The 17,351-nt window shown below is 40.8% G+C and overlaps 1 protein-coding gene across 6 annotated transcripts in view; it reads left to right on the forward strand.

Moving 5' to 3' along the window:
• Window positions 1-17,351, forward strand: part of CYRIB (CYFIP related Rac1 interactor B) — a 110,292-nt gene that overhangs the window by 69,872 nt on the left and 23,069 nt on the right. For 4 of the 6 annotated variants that reach the window (XM_036337649.1, XM_036337650.1, XM_036337653.1 and 1 more), the window contains one exon: window positions 15,177-15,259. In XM_036337649.1, coding sequence (XP_036193542.1) covers window positions 15,187-15,259 — 73 coding nt within the window. In that variant the 5' untranslated portion in view covers window positions 15,177-15,186. Of the gene's footprint in view, window positions 1-14,200; window positions 14,284-15,176; window positions 15,260-17,351 lie in introns of those variants that run through there. The other 2 variants (XM_036337651.1, XM_036337652.1) reach the window with 2 other exon arrangements.

Here is a 17,351-nt window from a genome sequence, read left to right on the forward strand (position 1 = left end):
GAATTCTCCTCCTGGACCCCAGATTAAGGACTCCTGTTAGTGAAAATCAGCCAGACAAATTCTTTGTTGTATTTGATAAGTGCAGTTTTCTATGTTCTGTATCACTAATCTTAAAAAAGTAGCACTACACATCCATACATTAAGAAATATCCTGATGGTGTGGGCTAGAAGTTTTTGAAATAGCTTTGAAGAAACTTCTGTTTGCTGGTTAATAATCACAGAAACAGCATTCTGTGGAAAATGGTGTAGATGATGTGTTAAGCCTTGGAGTTTGCCTGCCTCCGAAGAACACACATTCTAGTTTCAGGAACATGAACTACACATCCTATACTAATAAAAGACAAACATGCAAATTGACCATACTTTCGCTATGCCTTAAGCCTCGCCCACCAGCCAATCAGAGCAACTATATGCAAATTAACCCAACCAAGATGGCGGCCAGCAGCCACAGAGCTGGAGTGAGCAGGAGGCTTGCTTGCTCCGGTGATGGCCAAGGTTCCCTGCCTGCCGTGGCCTGGCTCTGAGCTCCACTGAAAGCAACAAAGTTTCAATTATAGAAGGTAAACAAACCCCAGATACCTGCTTTCAGCTAGCCGTGGCCACGGAGCTGGAGCGAGCAGGAGTGGGTTGCCCCTGGCGCTGGAGGAAGCCAAGCTTTCCGCAGGCCTCCGCTAAAGGCAACAAAGTTTCAATTATAGAAGGTAAATAAATCCCAGAATAAAAAAGAAAAAAAGGAGAGGCTGGGAGCTTACATTGCCAGGATGCTTGGCTAGCCTGAAAACGGCTCTCAGCCCCTCACCCAGACTGGCCAGGCACCCCAGTGGGGACCCCCCATTCTAAATGGGGGTGTGGCCAGCCTGAAAACAGCCATCAGCCCCTCACCCAGGCTGGCTAAACCTCCATGGGGTGAGGGTGTCCACTGGGGTGGACATCCTCCGAGGCGTCCCACACTGCAAGAGGGCATAGGCCGGGCTGAGGGACCTCCCCCCCCCCCCCCCCCAGTGCACAAATTTTTGTGCACCGGGCCTCTAGTGTTAACATAAAATAGTTCAAGATGCCAACAGTTAACCAGAGAAATGCCATCATTTGTTTCCATGGGAGGATGCAGATGGTAAGTGCTCTGATGCTTATGTTGTGGAAATGTTGGCAAGCACCAGAAGGTTACACCAGTGGAGTCAGACTGGATCTTGGTTCCAAAATCTCAGTACTTGAGTTATGGCCAAGAAAGAATTTAGAGCCCAGACTCAAACTATAAGAGAAAGTTTATTTAGAAAATCACAGAGGTAGAAGTGAGCCTAGTAGAAATGGGCCCAGGGAAAGTAACAAAGGCACAAGAAGGGCCTTGGAGTTTAGGAGAGAGAAAGGTAAATTACGGTGATGCACCTGGGGGAAGAGAAAGGGGAGAGGGAGAATGGCTTTTCCCTAAGGCCCTAGGGCTCTTAAGGGTGGGGGTTTTAGGGGAGGTCCCAGGGAAGGATCTCAGTAGAATATTCATCAGCTTCCCAGGTGGCAGGACTTTCAGGTCTTGGCCTCCACTGATTGGTCTGCGGCGGGGTTCATTAGTCCATGCATCTGGTCCTGATGTCAGCCACTGTGGGGCTTGTCAGGTGTTGCTGCTTCTCTGGGCCTGGAGCTGAAACACAATTGAGGCCTAGATGTGTTTGATGTGGGTCAGAACCTCATGTCCTGGGAGCTTAGTGCTGAAGAGCTATTCTGTGACCCCTTTTATGGTTCCCCCATGACTAGCAAATTGCCAGGGGAGGAAAGGTCAGGGGAGGATCCAAACCTCATGACCAGCTATGATATGAAAGGTCAGGAGGTCTGAACTGCATGACCAGCGATATGCTAGGGGAGGAAAGGTTACACTGGGGGCAAGGTCCTTGTTTTCCCAGTTTTGCCTATTGCTAGGCACCCTGAGCGTTCCACCCTGGTGACCTTCTGAACCTGGTCCATGGTCCTTGCTCTGCTCATGTCTGTCTAATTGCCTACCACAGAAACACACACATCAAGGTCAAGACTTGTAAAACATCATCAGTGTTTTTCAGTTACATCTGCAGTAAGAACTCTACAGTGACGATGTGCCAGCCTAAGTTAGGAAGAGCCCAGAGTGGTGTCACTAAATTTGAAGGTGTTCACCACCTTGTAGCTGACTACCAATAAAGGGAATGGCAGATCTATTGAAATTTGGTTGATAGCACTAATCTTTGTTTTGAAGGGAACATTGTGAGTATCCGGCTATTGGGCGTTTTGGTTCTATCAGTGTGATCCTACCCTGATGCCATATTTTAAAGATGTTCTCAAAAGCTGCATTGCCAAGGTCAATGGATTAAGCTCTACTTTCAAAAAACTAATTTGCTGCTTTCGCCCAAGTCACCAAGTTTTTCTAGTCCTCAGTTTCTTTCTTTTATAGAGAATTGAGTTACATGGTTTCAAGTCACTTCATGAACCCTATATTTTGGGCTCGAATTTTGTATCCTTTCTCATTCCCTTCACTTCCTTCCTCGTACTTCAGACATGTGGTGAAAATATTCAGTCGTTAAGTGAATTGAACTTTGGTTTAAATAAATATTGTCCTTGTGTGGCGCTTTCAAAGCTATAATTATTAGATAACATTTAGTTCAGAAAACTTGGTGATATATGCATTCTGTATTTCTTTTAATGGTTTGAAAAATCCATTTAAAATTAATAAGCTCCACTATAGGAAAACATTGGAATACCTCCTATTTTTTGTTAATCTTAGTTTTTTTGCGGGGGGGATTGGTGGTAAATCGGTGCTTACAGTGCTACTTAGTGAAAGGTATCACCCTTGTCCTTTGGAAATAGTCATGGAGTTTGCTTTTTAAATTTACACAGGGAACCTGTCCCCACTGTCCAACTGAAGTAAAATAGTATTTTTAAAAATGATAAAATGAAAACATTCAGTTATAATTACATCTTTTCTGCAATATCAAAATGTAATGACCTGTGTTAGAGTCTTTTAAGCATAATACAAGATAGTGATTTATAAATGTAGAGTTATTCAAGTACATATCTTAAAAACTATATGATTACCAAGAAGAGAAAATTTATTTTGCTTTTGTGATCTGTTTGATTGTGATGAGCCTGGAGGAGTTATATTTAAGGGAATGATTTTAATTGCAGTTCAGAAGCAAGGGAAACATGTGGCAGTGACCGCCTGTGATGTCACTGTATGAATTCCGTTAGTGTGCCAGGCTCAAACAAAGACCTGGTAGGGAAACCTTGAAGGACATTTTGTAGTACTCTCTGTCATCTTTTCTAGTCATCATTTTTTTTTCTTAAAATTTTAATCTCTCAGAATTTTATTTCTACTTTAGAAATTTTAATACTGGTGTTGAATTAATTTCTGCTAGGAACAATTGAAATATTATAAAACTTTTTGGATGAGTTATGTGTATTTTCATTTATGAATAGGAAGCAGTATGGCAAAATGGTTAAGAGAATTGTTGGGACCCAGATTTGCTGGAGTGAATTTGAAGCAAGATGTTTAATCCTTCTGACCCTCAGGTTGCTTAGATGTAAAATGAGGATTGTAATGCTAACCAACCTCATAAAATGGTTGAGGATTTTACCAGGTAATCCTGTGCATATACTATTTAGCATAGTATGTGGCACACAGTAAGATCTCATTCATTGACTTTTACTTTCGTTTAGTGCTTACAGCATCCAAGGCCCTCTGTCAGATGCTTTGGTTACAAAGGTGAAATTATAGTCCAACTCCAGGAAAGCTGGTTCTATGCCCTTAGTTCCTTTAGTCTCTGTTTAAGAAGGTCCTTATAGTGAGTATTTCCTAAATAACTCCCCCTAAACTTTATTCTCTTTCAGAAGCTAATCCTCACAATTACTAGACAGGAGACAGCTTGCTTGTAACTTTTTGCATGTATGAGTGTATGTATTTAGTCTGATAGATAGATGACTTTCTTTTGACCTCAGTTTAATATATAGTAAGGTATTTCAAATATTTAATAGGTTCTCAGGTGGCACAGGTATTGTTTTGGTTGGTTCTAGGAGACCAGTGAGAACTGGTACCAATGAGGAGAAATTAACAAGTGGGTGAATTTCAGCTTAATACAAGTTTTGTATGATTCGTGAGGGCAAGATGTATATTGGATTAATTGTGCATTATTTTATTATTGGCTGGTTTCTAAAAATTGACTGAAGTCTAAAATTTAAGTCATTTGAAAGTAGAGCACTTAATGGTGATTGTTTATAATCGAATCTTTTTTTTTTCCAAGGGAAACCTTCATAATAAATTCTTGTGAAATGGGTAATGTTGAGTTTTTCTTGTTTTTCCTTATTTCCGATACTCACCATTCTGCGCACTCCTAAATTAGTTACCTTGGAACTTTGTACTAGACCTTCTCATACCCTGTGCCTGTACCTGCTGGGAGACATAGCAGGAAGCAGTTTTTTGCTTTCTTGTTCTAAATTTTCAACTGAGGCAGTAATTTGCATTGGTGGTTTAATTTTTAATGGCTAGAGGCATGGAAGAGTACTAGTATTAGTAATCTCTGAATCTGTCAAAGATGTTGCAACAGTCTGATGTAATGCTATTTTATTACGGTTCACTTCTATGTAAGGGGCGGTACTGGCCTCCTAGTTTACTATATGTATTGCACATTCCAGTGAGTCTTTATTTAAAATAGCTTAAATAAGATTTTTCCCTTTAAAATACTAACTCTAAGTATATCCACTAGATGTCAGCATTAGGAAAGACGCAATGTAGCATGTAGTGTCACAGCCAGCAGCTGTGAGAGATGCAGTCTAACAAGTAAACTGACCTGTGTGAAGTCACATATTTTGTGATACAGTCGGGACTAGAAGTCAAGTCTCCCAATTTCCATTGCACCGTTCATTTAGGTCACATTTCTGTAAGGCAAGTAGCTTAACTCCGTATAGTTACTAGACTAATATAATATGTCGATCTTGACACGTGCTAGGGATTCATGGAGAGGTTTTAGTGCTACTATGATGCTGTGCAGCTGGGCACCCAGTAATGCCCAATTCCTGCATCTCTTCCTGTCCATTTTGCCATGGAAGGAGAATCAACGGATCACTTGATTAATAGCTACACTAGTACCTGATGACAATAGATACTTTTGATAAGGTTAAAAGTTCAGCTAATGTCTAGAATTTCTGTGTCAGTCATATTTCAGCCAGGAAAGCAGAAACCTTGCTAGGTTTTTACAATCGGGGATTTAACATATGGATTGATACACATGAGCATTGGAAGCCTGAGCAAAAAGAGGATGCTGAGGTCCGAGCATGTGTATTCACAGCACCTCTGACACCAAATGTGTGGGATAACCCCTTCCCCTCTCCCCCCGCCCCCCTCCCCCCCAGCCAGTTCTCCAGCTCTCAGGACACTAGCTGACTGTCCTGCAATTCACTCTGACTCTGACACTGACTTCGTGGCATTAGTGCTGACCCCACAGGTTCAGGGCTCAGTCCCATAACATTGCCATCCACTCCAGATGCCAACCACAAGTCCTAGACCTATGCACTGTGACTAGACAGTTGTGAATTGGGGGTTCCCATGATTCCTTCTTAGGTTCAGTAATCTGCTGTAATGGCTCCCAGAGCTCACTTCACTTCCTAGTACCGGTTTACTGTAAAGGATTTTTATGAAGGATGCAAATGAACAGCTCGGTGGAGAGGGCCATCGGGTGAGGCCTGGAAGTGTCCTGAGCATAGGAGCTCTGTGCAGTGGGGTGTGCCACCCTTCTAGCATGCGGATGTGTTTACCAACCTGGACCGTCTTCAAACCCTGTCACTTAGGGTTTTAAAAAAGTATTTTTATGGAGGTTCCATTGTGTGGGCAGGACTGATTATAAATCATTGGCCATTTGTGATCAGCTCAGTCTTCAGTCCTCTCCCTTTCCCAGAGGCCAGGAGCTGGGGCTGAAAGCTCCTTCCCTCTGATCATGCTTTCTGCTAAGGCGCCTCTATCCTGAAGCTATTTAGGGGCCTGCCAAGAGTCACCTCATTAAAACGAGAGCCTTCGTCACCCAGGAAATTCCAGGGGATTAGGAGCTCTGTGTGAGGAGCTGGGATTAAAGACCAAATATACAGTTCTTTTTTAGTCACTTGAGGTAACTTAGATATTAATGGTAACCACAGGAAGCAAATACCACTTCTAAAGCAGGGGAACTAAAGGAAGGAGGAGGGCTACCCCGCAAGTCTGGAAGCTCAGACCTCTGAAGGGCTAGGCCAGGGGTGGGCAAACTTTTTGACTCGAGGGCCACAATGGGTTCTTAAACTGGACCGGAGGGCTGGAACAAAAGCATGGATGGAGTGTTTGTGTGAACTAATATAAATTCAAAGTAAACATCATTCCATAAAAGGGTACGGTCTTTTTTTTTTTTTTTTAGTTTTATTCATTTCAAACGGCCGGATCCAGCGGGCAGTAGTTTGCCCACGGCTGGGCTAGGTCCTGCACTGCTGCTCCAGTTCACAGGAAGCCAGAGCCTGGAGCCATGCCTGTCTTTTGCTGACAGGAAATGCTGATGGGATTTGAAAAACAGAGAGAGGGGGACCTTCTTTGTTCTCACCTGCCAATCTGCTGTTAGGCTTGGGGGTGAGAGATAATAGAAAAGTAAGTCACAGTCCACCTCTGACTACTCAGCACTCACTTATACATGTATAACAGTGAGGACATTTTCATGCTGCTTCTCTGAGTTGTGGTTCTTGGATAGCTCCTGCCCGAATTGTCTAGGGGTACAGGTGGAGGAAAACCCCGGGGAATGTGGAGTCCCGGAGGGGATGTCACGTCTGCTCACTTTATCACATCCAGTGGAACCATGAGTGGGGAGAGAGTGGAAGTCCTGGGGGGCTCAGATTCTACTCAAGCACGCTGACCACACAAAAGTCAGAAAACAGAAGAGCAAGAGAAGAAGGGAGATCTTGGTTATGCCACTTAATGAACAAATACTTGTTGCCTACTGGTCATTGTGCCAGAACAGAAGGTACTGTTTAGTTACTTCTCTTGTTGAGAAGAAAGGGGAAAGAAGGAAGTGAAGTGGGTGTGGGAAGAAGGCTAAGGTGTGATGTGCGTTGGCGGTGTAGTCACTAGAGACAACAGCATATCGTCAGGTAGCTATTGCAAATGCTTTACTACTAGGCTTGCTTGAGTGGTTATCTCCATTATTCTGGCTCTCACCTCTTGGTGGTGTTAAAGGTCTTCCCTGAAGTTAGTCCATTCACTACCTTCAGCTGCCATGTTCCTAATGTGAGTTGCACCGTTTCAGAAGCTCGGAAGGAAGTATGATTATGCCTCTCCTTTAAGTAATTGTGTACCCAGCTGATCCTTCAGAAAAGTGGTGCCACTGCATTCCACTATGTACAGGTATGAAGTTAATTCAGTAGGTTCTTATTGGACATTTACTCTGCACTCTGTGGAAGATTTACTTGTAGCAGAGGTGCACCAAATGAACATTGGGCCAGTCAAGTCAATATTCAGCTAAGACCAAGGCCAAAGTCATCATAGAATAAGCTTTTCAGATACGTTAATAAATCTGGAAATTTATCAAAATTTAATGACTACAGTGTTATTAATTTTAATAGATTTTGAAGGTTGGACATATTAAAACATTTTTTGTTTTTACGCTCCTGTTCATAGTCACTCTGCTGTTCATATGCAATATTAAATCCACCTCTGCTTTCAGAAGGTGATGTTGCAGCTTCATAGAAATAGTTCTACAGTAAGGCTTTGTGCCATGTTTGGGGAAGGAGAATATTTCTAGAAGCAGATGTGCTAATGTGAGATTGTTGGTATCATTTGAATTTTTTTTTGAGGTTTCTACTGTTTCAGCTTGTACCTGCTGCTCTATGCAATCACCTGAGATCTAGAAATGTGGAATTGGAGTTATGTAAGTGGCTTTCCAGATAGCAAAACTGTAAGTTCCCACCTGCCTTTCAACTTTGCATTCACCTCCTGGCATTATTTGCTGTGTAGTAGATTGATCAGAAGGAGCTTTCTGGCATGTGCCATGTGATATTTCTGTAATTGCTCATTTTGGCTATTTCTTCAGCAGGTTCCAGCAGATGAATTACAGTCTCTGAAAGCACCATCGCCTATTAGTAATACTTTTTGTGTTGGCATTGTTATTATCTTCAGCGTACAATATCAATACTTTTTTTAAGTGTTAAAGCAGATTTTTAACCTGTAATAGCTGCTTGGCTGACTATATGACAAAGCAATTCCAGCATCTCTTGTATATCTGGTAGTTTGTCTTTGGAAGAAGAATTATGAAAGTGATGCACTTTATTTTTTGCTCATGCAAAATATATTTTATTATATTACAGTGTGTTATAGTTTCTGAACATACAACATAAGGGCAGATTTCCCTAATAATCAACATTTTGAAAATTCTTAATAGTTGTACACAAAGTTTATGGCTTTTACAGAAAGGAAGAAAGAAAGACAGAGGCTGTCTTCATCTATTTTATTGAGAAGGCAGTGAGCTCTTTTAAAATTCTAAGGCCTTTTTAAAAAAGACTTAGTTTTCAGTTGTCAGTATTTATTTTGGTCTTTCCTCTCCCCTCCTTGGAACACTCCTATAATTTTACCAAGTTTTGTTTCTGTGCGGATTTCTAATCATGCAGTTATTCAACAAACATTTGTGGCTACCTCCAACATCCTGGGCATTGTTCTAGGACACTGGTCAGTAAACTGCGGCTTGTGAGCCACATGCGGCTCTTTGGCCCCTTGAGTGTGGCTCTTCCACAAAATATCACGTGCGGGCGCGCACATACAGTGCGATTGAAACTTCGTGGCCCATGCGAAGAAGCCGGTATTTTGTGGAAGAGCCACTCAAGGGGCCAGCGAGCCGCAGTTTGCCAACTGCTGTTCTGGGACGTGGGGATGGAGCACTATACAAAGCAAAGCCCTGCCTTCTTCAGGTTCACCCGGCCGTGGGGCACAGGTAACCAAAGGGGTGACTATGTGTTAGAGTGTGGTGACCATCCATTTGGGAAGGTGACGGTGATGGGAGAGGGGAAGAGACAGACGGGTTGGTCAGGGAAGCCTTCCATGCGTGGTCTAGAGGAGCAGTGTGCTGGATGGAGTTCATTAGCTTGTCGTTGATGGTCTGTGGACAAAGCATTTCAAACCAGGAGTGGTTGTTTCGTTTTCTTTCTTTTATTGGTAAAAAATGTAATGAAGGCATTTCACACATGGAGGGTAAATTGTTGGAGGTTTGAGGCGATTTAAAAAAAGCCTGTGGAGTGGTCACCTGGCAGAGTGGGAGAGGAGGTTGACGGGAGGTATGTAGCAGGATCACTGGACAAAACAGGATGTTCATTGAAAGTAGTGATTCCTAAGAGGAGGACACTTGTGCCCCCAGGGGCTATTTGGCAGTACCTGATATCCGGAAATGTTATTGGTTATCACACTGGTGCTGGGGAGATAACCTGGAATCCCGGGTGCTGCTAAATAGCTTACAATGCGCAGGGCAGACCCCACAGAAAAGAACTATGTGGTTCAAAGGTTAATAGCGCCAAGTTTAAGAAATCCTGATTTAGAATGAAGCTAGTCACTGTTGAGTTTTGCTTCCTTCTCATCCCCCACTTGGAAATATTAAGTTTATAAACTGAACTGAAGAAAACTGATGCCAAAAGAGTGAATCAGATTGTGCTGTGGGTGCTGAAAGAGTAAGTGGGGGATGTGGTAGGAGATAACGGGGCAGGGGTGCCACTGCCCTTGATAAGGTGGTCAGAGAGAAGGCTCTCTGAAGAGGGCACTTGAGATAAGGCCCCAGGAAGGATGGAGCAGCCTGCCATGGGACTAGCCTCCAGGCAGAGGAGACAGCACTGGTAAGCCCTGGAGTTTAAAAGAGGAAAGAAAGCAACTGCATCTGGTAGGAACTTTCTAGAGAGAACTAGTGTATTTTAACTGTAGTGCAGAGCTTATAGTTGTGTTTCTTTTGGCTTCTGTTTTAATTACGAAAACTTCAGGTGCTTTGTGGGGAATGGTCTGCTGTAGTTAGTAAGTGCCTCTGTGAGCTCAGACATGCCGCAGACCGCCTGCCAGGAAGAGCGAGTTCCTCTCCAGATGCATCGCCAGTGTTGAAACCAACATGCAACGTAAGAGCTCACTGCCACAAAATCCCACCAGAAATATCACGAACACTGGAAGTAAATTATAAATTACATTTGGTTTCTATGTATTAAATTTCTCCTTAGCTTACTCAATGAATATTTACAATATTTAGTTTGAATCCAAGGATTACAATAAAAAGTAAACTGAAAGAAAATTCTTTAGCTTTTTCCTCCTAAATTCTGATCGTAAGACTCGCAGTTTACTGTTCTAAATATATTTATCAATTACTTTGAAATAGTGCCTCTAGAATAAATCAGTAGCATTTTGGACCAAGTTGTATAGAATCGGAAAGTTCTTTTATATATATTGTTATCCTTTGCATCAGATTTATGTATTCATCTGAAGCTTAGAAGTCTTATTATTCAGAACTCTTTTAGATGCAAATGACCGAAACCCAGATCAGCTAAACAGGTAAAGGGGAAGTTGGTTGAAAGAAATGAGGGTATCTTAAAACCTGAGGAAAATCTAGCAGCTAAACTGAGGGAAATGGCAGCTGGAACCTGGGAAAGAATGGAATCACAAACCAAGGACTTGAGGACACCTTCTGGGGCTTTCTGCATGGGGCCTCTGTTGTATTACATCCGCTGGCGTCATTCTTATGTGACTGCCTGGCTGCTGGGGGTGTGGAGTGTGTGTGTGCAGGAAACAAGGCTGCCACTCCCTCCAGAGCTGCTTTCCGCCGGCTCTGCTGTTGGAGCAGATCCTCTAGCTCTGCCGTGGCCATACCGCAGCAGCAAGTAGATGCCAGGCTTCCTGTACCCCCCTGTCAGTTTAGGAAGCCTCTGCAGTGATGTTTATTATTGTGGACATTGTACGGATGAGACGTGGAGAAGTCAGGAATCCTGACTAAAGTCCCAGAGCTGGGAAGTGACAGAGTTAGGGTTTGAATCCAGGCAGTCTGACAATGGACCAGAACCAACAATCAGCCACCATATCGTATTCATTGAAATCAGCCACACCGAGGGGATGGAAGGTTTTGTTTTGTTTTTGGCTGAAGAGTTAAACAATGCAAGACTAGGATGTGGTTTTACTTTTTTTTTGTTTTTCCTTATAAAAAAAAGATATGACCACTGATAACATAATGAACTGTTTTCAGATCTTTGAAATGAGACACACATGGTATGGGTGATGGCACAGCATCTTTCATGGGTGCATGGGGCTGCTGTTGTACTACATCTGGGGTTCCCAGCCAGGGGCGATGTTGCCCTGGGGCATTTGGCAATATCTGGAGTTATATTCAGTTGTTCCAACCTGTTGTGTGAGTTACTACTGGCCTCTAGTGTCTACAGGCCCAGGATGCTGCTGCTAAGGATCCTACAATGTGAGACAGGCCCAGTTTTAATTGTGCTGAGGTTGTGAAACTGTACTAGATACACTGGGCCATTTCAAACTTAGAGTCTATTAGGGTCGCCAAAGGAGGTACGCATGAGGCCAAAAGTGGTAAATAATTATGAATTTATTAGGTCATCTGGAAACAGGTGGGCTGAACCCCAAAATGGCGCCAGCAGCTTGGGACCAGGGAGTCAGAGATTTTAAAGGACACTAGGCGGGCTTTTTCGGAGGGGAATTCTCTAGGCAGTCTGGATCCTGGGCAAGTCCAGAGGAGAAAGATAATGGTCTTAGCAAATGGAATGCAGTCTAAGGAAAGGGAATGTTGTGACATGGGCTAACGGTCAGTTTCCCAGGGGAGAGGGTATCATTCCATTATTTGATCAGATCTAACTGTCTATTTGGACTGAAGAGGTAAGAAATGCTAAATTTTTGAGTACTTGTGGAGAGTGAATAGATCAGACCAAGTATGAAGCCAGGTGAGAGGGGGTTAGGGTCACATTTGGCTAGGACGCCTCGAAAGTAGGACTAAATAGTGAAGGGGAGATAAGAAGGTGGAGCAGACAAACTTGGCTAGTTTCAGTGTTTCCCTGAGAATCACCTGTGGCTTACAAGTCAAAAGGTAAGGAAAGGAATCTCTCCCTCCTCTCTTCCTCCGGCACCTCTTGATGGTCTCATAGGACTAGGGCAGTGGTCGGCAAACTCATTAGTCAACAGAGCCAAATATCAACAGTACTTCTTCAAAATAGACTGGCCCAGGCCGAAAACGAACTTCTGTGCTTGGGCCATGAAGTTTCCATTGCACTGTAAGTGCGCCCCCACGTGGTATTTTGTGGAAGAGCCACACTCAAGGGGGCAAAGAGCCGCATGTGGCTTGCGAGCCGCAGTTTGCCGATCACGGGACTAGGGTAATCTGTTGTATATTTGGTCTCAGTTCTAGTGAGAGAGTTTATGTATTTGGAAACAGAAATTCCATATATATATGAAAGCTTTTAAAAAGTAAAGCTGTGAAATAGGTTATTTCTAAATGGTTCCTAAAACTTATTGAATAAATTTAGTAGCCAGTTTGAAGTAATTGTTTGGATGTGATTGATGATTTTGGAGCAGTGTTTATATTTTCCTTACTGTAAAAGTTTGGTATTATTAAACTTTTTATCATGTACTAGAGGCCTAGTGCACAAAATTTGTGCACAGGTAGTGTCCCTAGTGGCTGCTGGCTCCCAGCCAGGGCCTCCCTTCCTCTGCTGCCAGCTAGGGCCTTCCTTCATTCCACACCTCCCCCTGGTGGTCAGCACACGTCATAGCGAGCAATCTAACTCCCAATTGGTTGAACTCCTGAGGGGACACTTTGCATATTAGGCTTTTTTACATATAGATAGATAGATAGATAAGAGAATTAAAGCTTAAACAGTTCCCTCTGAGTGTTGATCTCAGCTAATCCATTTGTGTAAAACATTGTACAAACTATTTCCAGTGAACCTCTATGTCATAGGGATTTTGATATAAAAAATAAGACAGATCTCTACCTCTCCCATTGGGAGATTGTTTTGAAAGAAAGGAGACCCTTCATTATTTACCGTATTTGTGAATAAATTAGATTGTCCTTAAAATTGTCTAAGAAATGTGTGTGTCAGTCCAACAAATAACTGTTATACATGTACTGTTATTTCCACTTTGTGGAGTTTAAAGTTAGGGACATAGGCCATTGTCTGGGGAGTAGGTAGAGGAAGGGGTATCAGCACAGGTGGCCAGAAGTACTGACTCTTTTCAAACTTCCTGTATGGGGATGAATAATAAGATGTCTCCTTTCATTGATTAAAAAATATTGTTGCTTTTATGTTTTGTTTCATTTATATTTGCCAGCAGTTCCATATTTGGAGAAAAAGTATTGAGATTGGGGTGGGGGAGTGTCTGTGCACTGTAGTCTGACTTCCAATAGTTACTGCCACTTCCAGGTTTGAATCTGGCTTCCTGATGGTCCTGACACCGCCCTCCACATCCATCCACACTGAGTCATGGCGAATTCGTGCGCAAGATTTACTATGCCAATACCTTATTTTTACTGTTTCCTCTGCAAACTTACTAAGTTATGGTAATTCTGGATCCTTCATACTGGTTTGCTGTGTGAACTTTTAAGTTACATACATTGTATGGTTGTATCTAGTTAATATTGTTGAATAATCAGTCTGAGTTAAACAATAAAACGTTTGATTAATTTTCGGAGTATAGAAAATGTAAGAAATATTGTTTTATGTGTGGTAAAAATTTTTAAGTAGGTTATTGGTAACTGCCTTTAGTCTTGAATGGTTAAATATGGTTTGAATACTGTTTTCCTTGTATTCCCAAAGGATTTGATCTACGGAAGGAAAATACCCGTGTTATTTAAAAATATGGTCTCAGTATTTACTTACTTGAGAAATCTATTTTGATGTTCATTTAAACTGGGAATATATGCCTCAAATGTTATAAAGAAGTAACCTACCATAGATTAGCCAAATATAAATATTGCAAGTTATATGTAAAAATGTGATCTTTTTCCAACTTGCTGTATGTAACTTTTTTGATCTGTGGAAAAGAGGACAAGAGCTATAAACTCAGAGCCACCTGTGCTTTTGTTGTGCCACATTTTCAGTGCCAGGAGCACATAGACCTGCACCTGTTGGTAATTCCGAGCAAGCCAGCCTTTGCCGAACCCCAGGCCTCTGCTTAAACTTTTTTACTGGAACTAAATGATGTTGCCATTTTTATTTTTAGGTTTGCTGGCATGGGTAATCTCATTAAGGTGCTAACCAGGGACATAGACCACAATGCAGCACATTTTTTCTTGGACTTTGAAAGTAAGTCTCTTTAGCCCTTCACAGCTGGTGCATAATGGTAAAGGTGAAAGGTGAATGATCCTCACACCACAGTGAAGGCCAGCCAGAACATTTGTTAATGAAGTATGGGGAATCAAAATTTGCATGATTTTTTTCCCTAATTGTAGGCAAACATCACCATCATACATATAATTCTTTAGTTTTTCATTTGCTAAAATCATGTTGAGTCTGTAGCCAGTGCTGTCCTTTCATTAGTCCATGAAGCAAGGAGCCTTATGATGAACATTCTACTAGTATGCCTTGGTGACATGCTCACATTCCTGCCATCGGCGGCTGGATACCGTCGAAGTGTGCTACACATCAGAATCAGTACTTAAATAACTGCCACCAGTTACAAATCCAAATTTGGATAGAAATAGCCGCTTTATTTCATGGCATACAGGAAGTAAGTTTAACATTCTACTCCTTTATAATGAAATGCAAAGGTGAGCTGTGGCCAAAACTCTTGATATTTGGCTTTGAAATAAATTGTTGTTTTTCGGCGCAATTTTGAACAAGATTATATGTGAATAATTCTTGATCAGAAATTTCTCTTCCAGAATACTAGCACTGTTGGAATACTTAGAGAATTTTTCATTATAAGGCCACTAATGAGACTTGTCTTGGGAGAATTTTGCGAAGAATCAGAGCAACAGTTGTGCCATTATGTACAGGAAGCCACATTTCACCTCTAGGTCCTCCACATCAACCGTGCGAGCCCGGTTTGCTGTCGCCCGAGCACAGTCTGGGTAACCTGAAGGACGAATTCATGGCCTAATGAACATTTTCCCTTTTGCTATTGAAACAAAAAATCCATTTCCAATGTTCTTTTTCATAAAGGGATATTTTCTCTTTTCTCATTCTTGTCTTGACAGGTACCTTAACATGGGGAATCTTCTTAAAGTTTTGACATGCACAGACCTTGAGCAGGGGCCAAATTTTTTCCTTGATTTTGAAAGTGAGAAGATGATTTTATATCTATTTCTCTTTGCCTGCAGTAGACTGCGTTTGTCTTGCACTAAATGAATGTTTCCACTTTGCCATCTGTTTAACTGCTTTGCATGACTGAGCTATGAATTGTTTGAGTAAAATTTCTGGTGCCTTCTAGAACTGGAAATCCTATTTTATAGACTAAATTGTAAAATGCTTTTATTTGAATTGTTACAAGAGATATCTCTTTAGTTGAGCATTATTTTACAATTTGAGATCTCAAATGAAAACATTTAAGATTCTCATATGAAAACATTTCTATAAAAATTTTGGTGGAAATTTGTTAATAGAAGCAATTTTTGAGGGGAATTATTGCAGTTTAGGAAAATTAAACATTAACTCCATGTACTATTGAAGTATTTTAATACAAATTGGTTCTTGAAGGCCATTCAAAGCTTAGTATTGGCATAATATTAAAAGGTAAGTGTGAACCTTAATTATTTAATCTTTGTATATAATTAATTTGAAAAGTTAAGAAACTCATTATATGTACTTATTTCAGGAGTTAATTTTTTTCTAACTCTATAAAGAAAATAATGGGTTCACAGACCTTTAAGTAATTTGCCTTCTGTTTGTTTTATGTTGCATGACCTATTGTAATATGGTCTAAGGGTGGCAGGTAAGTGTCATTGACCCCATGCATGTTGAAAAGCTTTTGCTTTTTTGGCTGTCTGTCTGTATTGCTTTAGCTTGTCTGGTTGTCAAATCAAGAACAATGATATTAAATTGGTGTTTTAGTGTGAATGTTGCTATTTTAACTGATCATTAGGAAATTGTTAGGAAAGGGTGAAGAGAGAGCCTTAGATTGTAAATCATGCGAATTCTTGAATACCACTAAGGTTAAAACATTTGAACAGGTATTTAAGTACTTAAACTTTAAGACCTTTTCTGGTTTTAAAAACAAAATAAATCCCTGAAAATAAATCCCCAGAGAGTCACTGCATTTTTCATCAACTTCAGTTTAGTTTATGTGATATTATGCAATTCATGCTACTTTATGAATAATTTAAATATTTTTCTTAAAACCAGGATAGTTCCTATGCACACATTAATTTATTGTTCTTCTACATTTTATGGAATAATTTATGGTCTCTGATATTTTTCTAATTTTATTACATTCCTATCAATGTTCTATTCATAGTTTGGTAGTGTGTGCAAGCTAGCAAAGAGTAGTAATGCTAATATCAGGACCATAATAAATTGTGGGTTTTTAGGGAACATGTAGTTAAATAAATACTGGTTTTCTTGACCCTTCTCAACAATTTAACAAGACTATTTTAAGTGCATGTTTAGCATGAATTTTAATCAGCTTGGGGATGTTGAGCAGATTGCTGACTTGAAGGTTATTCTTTCAGATGAGGCAACTTACATTAAAGCTGTATTTTAGTTTATTTGCATCTATTTCAAACTTGGTCTTGTATATTTTTCTGCTATTCTGTCTCCCTTTTACTCTGTCTCAAATTCCTTACATTTGCAGAATCTTGGCTCTGACACAGTCAAGATCTTGTTCAAGACTTGGCACTTGATCTTTTTATAAACCAAGCTTTAGGTTGTGGTCCAGTGAGAAGTATGAGTTTACTGTAGTGTTTAAAATATTATTTGGTCTTGGTTTCCTAATCTGGGATAGGTTTGGATCATTATCCTTAAATTTAAATAGTTAATTTAGTGCCAGGAAAAGGTCGGAATTGCTAACAACAACAATTTCCAATCGTGAAGAACTACATGTAAAGTGTTAACTTCTTACAGGCAGCTGTAAGTTAAAGAATGATATTGTTGCCTATATCAGCCAATGTAGAACTTTTGGTTTGACACTTACTGGTATACTGTAAGTGAAATTTAGTGAAAACATTCTGTATCCTAGGCCAGAGTTAGCCTGTCATTTCTTATTTAGATTTTTAAAATATGTTTTTTTTTTATTCTAACTTAATCAGTTTTATCTTTCATTCATTTGTCTTTTATAAACAAACTTTTATGGTAAAAGTTTACCTTATGATTTGGCTACTAGAGTGACCCATGAGATGGGTCAAAAATGGGCAACATATTTGATGTGCCAGTTCCTT

Source organism: Myotis myotis, unplaced genomic scaffold, assembly GCF_014108235.1.
Source record: "Myotis myotis isolate mMyoMyo1 unplaced genomic scaffold, mMyoMyo1.p scaffold_m19_p_16, whole genome shotgun sequence".
Taxonomy (NCBI): domain Eukaryota; kingdom Metazoa; phylum Chordata; class Mammalia; order Chiroptera; family Vespertilionidae; genus Myotis; species Myotis myotis.